Source organism: Aythya ferina (genome assembly GCF_964211825.1).
Source record: "Aythya ferina genome assembly, chromosome: 1".
Lineage (NCBI taxonomy): Eukaryota > Metazoa > Chordata > Aves > Anseriformes > Anatidae > Aythya > Aythya ferina.
The window spans coordinates 170,711,532-170,723,958 of NC_140296.1; the positions used below are offsets into that span (position 1 = coordinate 170,711,532).

The 12,427-nt window shown below is 41.2% G+C and overlaps 1 protein-coding gene across 1 annotated transcript; it reads left to right on the forward strand.

Moving 5' to 3' along the window:
* The first annotated feature begins 8,701 nt into the window (after positions 1-8,701).
* Positions 8,702-12,112, forward strand: LOC311430243 (uncharacterized protein). The gene is made up of 2 exons (XM_084506787.1): positions 8,702-8,847; positions 9,055-12,112. Exon 2 carries the CDS (start codon positions 9,234-9,236, stop codon positions 10,830-10,832), a length of 1,599 nt encoding a protein of 532 aa, XP_084362913.1. The 5' UTR covers positions 8,702-8,847; positions 9,055-9,233; the 3' UTR covers positions 10,833-12,112.
* Positions 12,113-12,427: the final 315 nt, after the last annotated feature.

Genomic DNA, 12,427 nt, shown 5'->3' on the forward strand with positions numbered 1-12,427 from the left:
TATCATGAAATACTGGATAGAACACTCTATAGAAGTCCCTTATGAAGATACTTGTGCCTGGTCTCAACAGACATGGTTGTTAGAAATGTGTTAATTAAACAACACCAGCCATGCACACTGATAGAACATAAACTGAGTGTACTGTGATAACTATAGGCTCCTTGCAGTCTGTTTCTTTCTAGCCCATTTGGATTTATACTGGGACAATTAGATATACATGTATGATTAGAAAAGACATTTCACTGACATGCATGAAAACTATAGCAGATGACAAGCCAGACAACAATTCTGCTATTGCTTAACTCTAGCTTTGACCATTGTCTAATTTTGTTGATTAATATTTGGTACATGTGGATATACACACACAAATGCAAGTATGCACATATGGATCAGATCAACATGTGATCTGCTTTCAGATCTAGCCATTTTTCAGTACTGGAGATAGCCTGCAGCCTGTCACAGAGCTGTGCACTCGGCATGTGGAAAAGCCTCACACACTTAATGCTCCATGATACTAGCTTAGGTGTGAAAAACAACATGGATCTAATCCAGAGACTAACTCTCCATACAGAGACATAGCCTTGGAAAGCTCTGCTCAGCAGCATCTAGCTAAAAAAAAAAAAATAAGGCACTGTAGCACCTGTGCTATGGGAAAGCCCACAACTTCTGTTTTTCCAGATGTGCAGGACTGTGCCTTATCAGGGCTAGGAATGAAGTATGAATGGAAAACACTGACAGAATATCTTGCAAAATGTGGTCTACCACCCTCTTCTCTTAAAACAAGCACAAAGAAAGAAATCCATCCTGTCTGCTGGGACCATTCGTAGTTCTAAGTTAATTTTTAAGTAGTCCTTGCCTAAAACTACAAAGAAGGCAGCAAGTTGAAATTTCTTAACCATTACAGCAAAGTCATGCTTGGCCCTAGACTTTCCCATAAACTCTCATTTATGTTTTGCAATGGCACAATGGCAACAAAAGGAATGGGGAAAGCCCATCTTCTCCCTTCTTCCAGTAGCCTTTAATCTGGTGGTTAAAGCACCCTGCAAGAAGGCAATTGCCTTGGGTGTGAGTCCCCACCCGCAGAACTGGGGATTGACCTCGATCTCTAGTGTCTGAGGTGTGTGCTCCAACTGTTATACCACAGGTAAGATGGCCAGGCTACCAGAACCGGAGCCTCATTTCAGAAGGAGAACGATCTGGGCTGAATTCCTGCTGGAAGGGATGTTGATAATCTCCTTCAACAACTGCCAGGCTGTAGTTGCAGAGTGAATGCATACAGTTCCTAAAGCATTGAATAAGATCCACTGAGGAGAAGATTTACAGATTTATCTCAATTTTTCAGATTTCTCAGCTGGCCAGTTCCAGGCACTTACCAGCTGGTTTGGATCCCAGCTCTCCCGCTGCTGCAAAGGAAACCTAGGCATCTGGCACAGAGCCCTGAGGAGCAGATGTCAGAACACTGGTGCTGCAAGAATTAACTTTAAGGCACCTAAGTTCTTGCTGAATCTGACCTGCATCTGTGAACCATTTCAAATACGAAACCAATAGTCTAAAGTCTTTGTTTTTTTCTGGGGAGAGCGACACCTGCATACCTGAAAGAAAGTCTAAGTCACTTAGTTTGCACTTACAACGGTGTGCTGGCTTAGCTGCCCTTGCCTGCAAGTGTCAGGTTGCAGGAGAATCTCTTCCTCTTCCTTTATCCACCCAAGGAACTTGGGATACAAATGGGCAGATACTTAATTTTATTTGCTTTGGGTATTTCCATGCAAGGTCTGAAATTACACAGGTCTGTAATGGGGATTTTACTTTTGAGTTACAAGTTAGTCATATCTTTATATATATCCTACTTCCTGGTCCAAATATGAGCTAACAAAATTCAGCGGGTATACTGGAAGTTAGTATTAATCTTTTGATCAATATCTCATACTGTTGTATTTATTCTTAAAATACTCTATTATGCAATGCTCATTCTGCGTCAACTTTTTTCCTTTGATAAAATATACCACAGCCACCCACTTCTAGAACAGCAGAATGGTAACATCTTGTAAAAAGCAACAGTGCTCAGTGATCAAGGAGGAAAAGGTATCTTCCTACACAACAGAGTGGGTCTTTGATTTGAGAAGTCAAACTGGGAGAGGAGACTCCTCTCTTAGGCAAATCCTAGAGAGGATTTTTGCTAGGCAAAAATTGTTTAGTAGCAGACAGCATTTCTCAAAAACTCACAAGACCAGAACTTAAGGTCTTCAGAGAATGACTGAAGTGAATCAAGACCAACTTAAATAATGTTGTGTCATAAGTTTGTTATGTATCATATGACTTTACAGGTAATTTTCAGTCTGGTAAAGTTTATTCACAGTGATATAGTTAAAAATGTATAACAGCAAAAATTAATAATAATAATTTAAAAAATAAATAAATAAAAATGGCCCCATGACTTAAAGGTGAAAGAACATGCATTCTCACAGACTTGTGAGAAAGAGATTGGGAATTAATTTTTTTCCCTTTTTTCTTACTTTGTTTTTGAGAAGAAACATTGATGACTTTCTCCTGCACCCATTCCAGCCCTGGATAGCTGAACATGTTACAGAGCTATGCATAACATGCTAGCATCTAGATTGCCGTTGTTCATCAGTGTTGTCAGAAGCACTGACAGAAAGTGCCACACAATGGCTTTGAAAAATGCAGGAACTAACTAAAGAGCACTGATATCAATGTGGAATACAATGATCAGACAACTGTTGTGTTTAGTCTGATATCCTGTCTCCAGGAATGTCTGCAATCGACGAGAAATCATGAAACCAAACAGAAGGAAGCTATAGGTCATTCTACTGGCATATAATGCTGCCTGTGCTCAATTAAGTATTTAGACCAGCCACTAATAACTTCCTTCAGAGTGAGTTCAGCTTCATGAGCTGAGGGTTTGTCTCCCTACAGTTCTTATTCTTTGTTTACTTTTAAAAACTGAATGTATATGGTTATAACAATCTAGTTGCTTTCTTTATGCTTCCTAAGTTCTTGGTCTGAAACTTTGAGCAATCGGTTCCTTAGCTAACTGTTTACTGTGTTAAGTTGTATTTTGCTCCCTTTGCAGCTGTGAGTGACCTTCAATTATATCGAGAGACTAAGCAAAGCATCCTATTTGTCTTCCCTGCCTTCTTCATTATTGTACACAGCCTGTAAAAAGGCACACAATAAACAGTCCCTATCTTGCCCTGTTCTTTGGCTGAATCTCTCATGTGACAGATGTTCCAATGTATTACCCATCTATGCCCTGCTTGCTTGCTTTTACAGCCCAGAGCTCAGTTTTGATTGACATAGCTGTTGCTTTGACTAGGTACAATAAAGAAAAAAGGCACATAGCTATAATTACCCATTGCTCTTTTTAAAAATGTGACCAGCTTTCAAAAGCTACCCAACAGTGTGAGAAACTCACTGACGTAACGGCATTGCTGCCAGAAAACTAACAAGAGCAAAATGAGTCAACAGAGAGCATTCATGAACTACAAGAGAGAGAACCAGAGACCTGTCTTCGAAGACAGCAGCAGAAATAATACAATTCTCTAGTATGTTTTTCATGTGATGAACTAGCTGTTCCAAAAGCCAGTATGCTTTCATAGGCTGCCAAACTGACTGAAGGAAACATCCAGTCAAAGCCTGTAACTTAGGACCAGTTTTCCAATTGCTTGGGCAGTTTCCGACTTGTACAGGTAGCAGTAAAGAGAAGTGGATTCATATTTCACAGAGCTCAGGTTAAATCCAAACATTGGTGAGGGTCTCCTGGGAATTCTTTCTGGGGTTTGCATATGCTTTTTTTTTTTTTTTTTTTTTTTTCCTCTGACAATCCTGGCTATAATCTGCAAGGAGTTCTTTGTTTGCTCCCTGTGGAAATTTTTGACTGGTTTATGTTTACAAAATCAAAATCAGAATCAGTGAAGAGAGACAGGGAAAGCATGAAAACTGATGTAGAGCAAAGCAAACAGTGAAGTACCAACCTTTGTTGATACCAACAAAACCTTACCCATTAGCCTTTGTTTACTCTCCCCATGTAGCGTGTGCTCTGTCTTCTCTCATTTTTTACAATCTAACAGATGAGTTAACTGAGAGGATCTATCTCTATAAAATAGAGAATCCATTTTAGTAGGTTGACTGAGTTAGTTGGCTGGTCCTCCCATTGGAGCAATTTGCTAACAGCAGGAGTGTATCCAGCAAAATGTAGTTCTTCACACAGACCTCCCAAGTTGTCCCATCTCTCCATCAGAGAAACTTTTGTGGGGCCTGGGGAAGGGAGAGTCCTTCTGTGAAAATAAAAATAAAAATGCCATGTCTAGGTGGAACCCTGGAAAAATTCCACAGAAGAAAATCTCATTATGAAACCTTTCCCTACAGAACTGTATGGCTAATCTGAAATACTAAAGAGGAAGAGAGAATGTTAGAGCGAAAGGAAGAGAGGCTTGGAGTAAAGAAGATCTGGACTCTTTTCCTTGCTCTTGATCAGGCTTTCTAGGAGATGTTGGGTGAGAGACATAGCTGTTGTGCCTTGCTTTCCCCTCAGAAAATAAAAATTGACTGATGCTGCTGTTGTCCCTCCCAGAACCACTGGAGAGATTATTTATCAGGCTTCATAAGATCTTGTAAGGAGGAACCATGTATTTTTTAACTAATACAGTAAGTGTGGCATACACTTCAAATGGCTAGTGCAAAACACAGGATGAGGATTAACCTGAAAGCTTAACCCTAACAGACTTATTCCACATGAGGTGCAGTGTTCTACTCTGAGATGTTTTTCTGTCTGCATATTTTCTTTAACATACCTACACTATAAAATCTATCCTAGATCACCTGACTGAGCTATTCATTGGCAGGAACTCACAGTGTTTGGCTGGCAATTGTTTTGAAGGTTTCTAAACCTGGGTAGTTCCCCAAAGAATTCCACTCACTTTAGTCAGTCCTTAAAGCTAGCAAGAGAGGAGATATACAAAGGCAGTTTTGATGCTGTTAAAACAGTTATATTGGGTCTCGCATCTGACTTGGCTTTCAGAACAATAAAATGGATTATATGGGGATAGGGAGAAGAGTAACTTACAAGTGCAAGTTACACACCTGGACTACTAAGATGTTTCTGTCTGTGTTCCCTAATACCTGTTTTCTGTCTCCAAAAACGCACATAGGAGTATTTGCAGACTGAGGGTATGTTACAATCTCTCATCAGTTATATAAGTGGGACTGAAAAATACCAGGTTCTCACTATTCCTTTTCTCTAATGCCTGTTTCAATAGAGATATGAAGTCTGGGAGTAATGCATGACTTCATGCATTTTTTTCCAGAAGTAATGATAAAGATGTGACATGAAAGACCAGCCCAAACCCGGTCTTTGAACTGGAAGATGAACCAGATAACGTAGATATGTATTTTCCAATTCATTTATATTTGTGCTTGCAAACTTTTGGCTGTGCAAGCATTCCCTTAAGTTCCCAAGTGCCCATACAACTGAAAATCTCAGAGACACAACCCAAAGTGTGGGCAAGTTTTCAAGAACAAATGGAATGGGAAAGCAGCAGCCTCTTTGGCTCTGAAGTTGTAGAGCACCTGTGGATCAACATTTATGGTTACAAGCAACCTTTTAATTCATTTTGCTTTATATTTAAGAAAAAAACAAACAAACAAACAAACAAAAAACATTTGCATACAAACTTGCCAGGAGGTATGTTAGTCAAAATGTATTGCACTCCCCTAGAAAGAGCCAGGGAGGGAGAATATGAACTGCAACATTCCCTGGGCTTCTGCAATATTGCAGCTGCTCTCAATTAAAGTGAGCAGTGGTTTCTAGGGACCGTATCTATGGTATTTATCTTCCAACAATTTTTTATTATTTTGCAATGATTTCATGAATTGCAATTGTAGCTTAATAAAGGGGTGTTACAGTAGTGACCATATTGTCTGCATATTTCTTCCGTTGAGAATCCCAATACACATTATGTTACTGTCAGAGATTTAAGGTATAGCTATCTATAAAGTACCGGAATATGAAGAAGGGTTAAGTAGTGAAATGCTTCTTAAAAATACGTATGCACTAAGTCCACAGAAATTACCCTCTGTTGGGGAACAAAAGAGAGAAAACTTACATGCTCTAAGGAGCCTGGAGAAAGATACTGGCAAACCACTGTCACTACATCAGGCACAGTAGAAAATGTTTGACACACACAAAACTTTGTATTCAAAACTCTAAGTAACTGATAGGGTTTCATCCTGCTGCATTTTTCTTTCTGTATTCCTTTCCTCTGAAACTGATGGGAGACTTCTATGCTACTTAGTGACCTGCTTGGGCATTATCATGCAAGAGTTAAAAAGGGACATTCTGCTTGTGCAGGATGAAATACACTAATCGGTTCTAATTCCACACTGAGTGGCTCCAAAAGGGAGATCTGTTCATATTCGTGTATTTTCTATTTGTCACTTGAAATCACTCATCAAGGCATCCGGTAAGCTGTCAGAAGACCTTTTATAGCATGTCTCAGCTTTGGGCTTCTTCTCCAATTCTGAATGTTTATTTTGTTGTTGTTGTTGTCTTTTACTTTTTTTTTTTTTTTTTAACTTTTACTGACTCTGTGTGAAAAGGATGTCCAGAGTCAAAATTTGACCAAGAAGACTTTTGAAAAACACTGTGCTAGCTTGTTTTGCATAGCTATAAAGACAAGTGCTAGTCTAGAAACATTTTCCCCAATATAAATTACCCATCATATTTCATCAGAAGACAGTGTAGTAGACATGCCCATATAATCAGGCCTTCCCATTCACGAATTGTTGAAAACACTCTCTTTTCACATAATGGCCACTACAGAAAAAATGGTAGTGACCATAGGTTGCCAGTGGATGTGGATGAGAGTGCTCTTTCTAAACCTAGATAATTATTGCTGGCCAACTTCATATGAAAAAGTTCATTCTTTAAATGTGTATGTTGCATTATTCCATATTAATGTCAACATAACAACTTCTAATTACAGCACAGCATATCATAGTTGCTCCTGTGCTGTATGTAGGTAGCCAAAACATTTTAGAAGATGAAGTAGTTCAAAATCTTGAGGTCTCTTCCAACCTAGATAATTCTGTGATTCTGTGAAAATCTCTGTATTCCAGAGAAAAGGCCAAGCAGGAGAAACAGGGAAAGCAGCAGTCTATGTCCATGTCCATTTTTCTTATACCTACTTCATATGCTTGCAGCCAACCCTTCTTAACATTAACACCAACCTTGATGGTGCAGTAGACTACTCAGCTGATGTTGCATAAGAAAAGTATAGGAGTCTCCCAAGCAACAAAAGTAGTGAAAGAAAAGGAAAAAAAAAAAAAAAAAAAGAAAGAAAGAAAACATAAATTTGTGTCAACAGATGTGTTTACCACTAATGATCATGAAGCTATGATACCGTTTTAATTACCCAGACTTCTCTTTATTATGATGGCCCCATAAAATGCTGACTAAATAAAAATAACAGCAGTATATATAAGATGGGAAGCAGATGGCTGAGATTTTTGAACTAGAAGCCATTGCTGGAAAAGAATGATTGCTTTTGAGTCAGTCGCCTATTTGGCTAGATACTTTCTTTTAAAATGTTTTACTACATGATTAGAAGGTTTGAAAGATTTGAACGCCTGAGGAGTGTGCTAACAGATACAGAAACATGAAAGAGTGACTTCCCTTTAAAAATGCTAGCCCAGATGTGGTCCTCTACTAGAAGGAGCAGAGGAGGGCAAAGCAAACCCAGGCAGGGTCTTGCATGCTTTCTAATACAACAGAACAAAGTTTTGTACTAACAAGTCCTGATGAACTCTTGAAGTACCCTTATGAACATAGTCTTAACAATAGCTACCACGAATATAGACTTTTTTATTATGTTCATTTTGGCTCCCTCAGATCTCCACACTGTCTAGCTCTCCAGCTGGACTTCCTAACTCCTGCAAGATGGCTCCATGATTCCCAGCTCCCTAGTTGTACAGTACAATATTTGAAACACACATAATAACATCAGATAAAATCAGTTATTGTTGTGAGAAAAGCTAAAAAAAAAAAAAAAAAAAAAAAAAGCATGACATGCTCTTCAGCTGCAAGACCATCTGCAGAACTGCAGAACTCTGTGGACAAGATGAACATAGCAGTTTACCTCTTTAAGTGCTACTATTAGGGTCTACTTTCTGACTCAGGCAAACACTACTGTCTGACACCATGAACATATAAATGTTTTGGCTAGAAATAACAATTATAGATGAAAGAGAAAAAAAACAAAAGGAATTAAAAAAGATGAAGACACAATTCTTTGGCATCTCCTTTGAAAGTGGGATTGGAATTCCATGGATGCCAAATTGCTGGGAACCTTTTATAATAGAAAATAAAATCTCCATGACAGAAGAAAGTGAAGTGTGGTGACAGTCAAAAACACTCTCTGTGAAGTCTCTCCACAAACATACTATGGGATTAGAGCTCCACTGGCTTTAAAAAAAAAAAGGAAGGAGCCCATCAGAACAGTTACTTTTCATTAGCCCATGGATTCTTGCAAAAAATCACAACTCACTGTCCTGGCTTTGGCTGGGATGGAGTTAATTTTCTTCCTAGTAGCTGGTATAGTGCTGTGTTTTGGATTCAGGATGAGAGTAGTGGTGATAACGCACTGTTGTTTAAGTTCTTGCAGGGCTTGCACAGAGCCAAGGACTTTTCAGTTTCTCGTGCTGCCCTGCTAGAGAGGAGGCTGGGGGTGCACAGGGAGCTAGAAGGGGACACAGCCAGAACAGGACCCAGGCTGACCAAGGGATGTCCCACACGATATGGTGTTGTGCAGTCCATGCTGAACAATAAAACTGGTGAGTTGGCTGGGGGGGCTGCTATTGCTTGGGGACTGGCTGGGCATCAGTAGACTGGAGGTGAGCAATTGTATTCTACATCACTTTTTTTTTTTTTTTTTTAATTATTTTACTTGTTTTCTTTCCTTCTTATTAAACTGCCTTTATCTTACCCAACAAGTTCTTACACTTATATCTTTTTTGGTTCTCTCCCCAATCCCACCGCAGGGGAGTGAGCGATCGGTGCTGAGCTGCCTGCTGGGCTGAACCACAACAGTCCTTTTGGCGAGCAACGCGGGGCTCCAACGGTTGAAATAACGACAGATCTGACTGGAGTGTGTTAGAGTGAACAGATTGATTTATAATTTGTTGTAGTTATTATATTAGTTTAAGAGTTGCTGGTCACAATGCTGATGAATTTGTTTGCAGAGTTGTTTTATGCTATGCCTCTGTTGCTGTATGTGCTCCCCGATTTGCTGTTTATCACCTTTGAGGGCAGGTTAAGCATTGCTTTTTATTTTGTCCTTTTGCTGTACTGTGTAACACTTGCTTATGATATGATAGGAGCACTAGATTTGAGCCTAATCTGGTATCTGCACTCCACATGGCTGTCACCCTTGTACTTCAGGAACTATCTCTCGGAAGCTATTGATTATACTCTTCACCTTTTCTCCCCTGAGACCCAACCTCTGGAGGAGACAAGGAGTAGCACCTTCCCTTCCTCCTTCAATCCAGTTACAATAGCTCTTGAGTATTGGGCAACCAGCATGTTCCTATTGCTATGTCTCAATGTGTTTCTGTTCTTTGATAATGCTGAACAACTATTTAAGAATACAACCCACAGGTCTGCCCCGACACAGGATAGTTATGAGTGGCAGGGAGAGTGGGAGGATATGGGCAGGTTTCTAGAGCAGCTGGCACCTCCAGTGCTTTGGAAATTCACCCCTGAACAACTGCAAAATCCTAAAAAACTGGCAGAATGCTTGAAAAAGGGGTGTTGTCACCCTGGCTTTTCCAGACAGACACAAATCGCAGCAACGTGCTGGGGCCTGGCCTATGCCTACCGAGGTGCATTTACCGCTATTCAGCATCCTCCAGGGGAAGAGGTCGTCTCTGGATCTGACAACAAAACGACAGACACTCCCACAACAAGCACTGTGGCTAATCCAGCCCCTATGGCAGGTGCTGCAGCTAATCCAGCTCCTGCAGCAAACGCTGTGGCTAAAGCAGAGAGACAGATCTCTGTGGTATCAGTTACCCCCACAGTAAGGGAGAAACAACAGCAGGAGGAGTCAGCTCAGTTAGTAAGGAACGAAGCAGCTTCTCCTAAACAAGAGCAGGAGGAAGGATCAGAAGAGAAAAGCTGCTCTAAAGCAGAGCAATGGGAAGAACAGGAGGGGGATGAGACAGAAATACGTGAGTCAGAAAATACCCAATACCTATCCCTGCGTGATCTACAATATATCCGAGAAGACTTCAGGCATTTTCCAGGCGAGCACATTGTCACCTGGCTGCTCCGATGCTGGGACACTGGGGCTGGTAGATACAGACTGACAGGCAAGGAAGCCCAGCAGCTGGGATTCCTCACTAGGCACTGGGGCATTGACAGAATGATTAGAAAAGGGGAACAGGCCTCCACACTCTGGAGGCGACTCCTGTCAGCTGTGAAGGAAAGGTATCCCTTCAAGGAAGACCTTGTATGTCAGCTAGGCAAGTGGACCACCATGGAGAGGGGAATCCAGTACCTGAGGGAATTAGCTGTGCTGGAGGTGGTCTATAGTGACCTGGACAATGGGCAGCTACCTGTAGATCCAGATAAGGTCCAGTGCACGCGGTCCATGTGGTTGAAGTTTGTATGGAGCGCACCACCGTCGCATGTCAGAGCGCTGGCACTCATTTACTGGAAAAGCAGAGAGGCACCAGTGGTGGACACCTTGGTCTGGAAACTCCAGCAATACCAAGAAAATCTCTCTTTTTCCTTTTCTGGTCAGAGTATGAATTACTAGTTTTTGTAAATGCAAACCAGAAGACCTGTCATTAGGATCAGAAGTAAGATCTTTCTACTCTGACTGGGGAACTTCCCAATAGAAAATAGAGACATAATTTTCCTGGAAGAATTCCTTTGGTCTACTGTTTTTCCTTGCAAATCATGTACCCAGGCTTCTAGGTTCAAGGTAGATTTATGATCCCAATTCCTCCTATCTTCCCTGCGGTCATGAAGATAAAGGCACAGGGTGGCACATGATGTGTACCCACGATATCCTCTCTCTTGAGCAGAAGGAAATATACCCTATGTCCCATGCCACCAGCTGGAACACTATCCTTGGTCTTGAAAAGCAAGTCTTCTGGTGACATGGCATCCTAGAAAGAATTGAATCAGACATCAGGACTTATTTCTGAAAAAACTCACAGACATCTGGGCCGAAGAGTATGGCATTAACTGGGTTTAACATATCCCCTAACATCTACTGGTCTCCGGGAAGATTGAATGATACAAAGAACACACTGAGAGCAATAGGTGCTGGGACATTCAAGCTTTGGGATACACATTTAGCAAAAGCTACTCTGTTAGTTATCACTACAGGATCCACCTGCCAATAGATCTGGTCCTGCCCAGTCAAAACTCTTGCATACTATAGAAAGGGACAAAATTCCTGCAGTGTGTAAAAAACTATGCTGGGGAAGACAGCCTGTGTAATCCCTGCCTCAGGCAAACGCAAACCCATCTGTGAGATTGCTTTTGCTCAAAGACATGGGTGTGCTTGGTGGGTAATGTGGGAGGATGGGGAACTCTGATTTGTACCTTAAGAGGATTTGATCTTGGGTGAAAACAGCCCGTGATTTGAATTGTGTGATGCTACTTGTTACACGATGTTGTATGCCACCACTGTTACAGCTGCTACATGTCATGTCCATGGTATTACAGTAAGAATTACCCATACTAACGAAGAGTGAATCTTGTAAGGAACCGGACAAATGCAGCAGTGATGGAATCAGGGAAGTGCAACGGTGATGTGACCAGAGCAGGCTTCATCACGCAGCAATCCAACACCACACACTGTCTCTCCTGTCCTGAAGGACCGTTACGACAGATGAAGACCAAAGTCATGGACTAAATGAACTCAGTAGACATTTTAAAGGGTTAGCACATAAACTAAGGGAATGATAACCATGTGTATATAGCAAAGAAAGCGAAGAGTAGTGATGATTAATGAGGAGTTGTTGGAAAGTATGGGACCTGAGCATGAAGTAGATGGTTTAGAATAAAGGGTGTATATAGTCCTGGTTTTGGTTCTGATAGAGTTATTTTTCTTTATAGTAGCTGGTACAGTGCTGTGTTTTGGATTTAGGATGAGAATAATGTTGATAACACACTGATATTTTAGTTTTTGCAGAGCAGTGCTTTCACTAAGCTGAGGACTTTTATGGTTCTCATGCTGCCCTGCCAGCGAGGGGGCTGGGGGTGCAGCAAGATCTGGGAGGGGACACAGCCAGGACAGCTGGCCCAAACTGGCCAAAGGGATGTCCCATACCGTATGATGACATGCTCAGCAATAAAAGCTGGGGGCGTTGGCTGGAGGGCTGCTGTTGCTTGGGGACT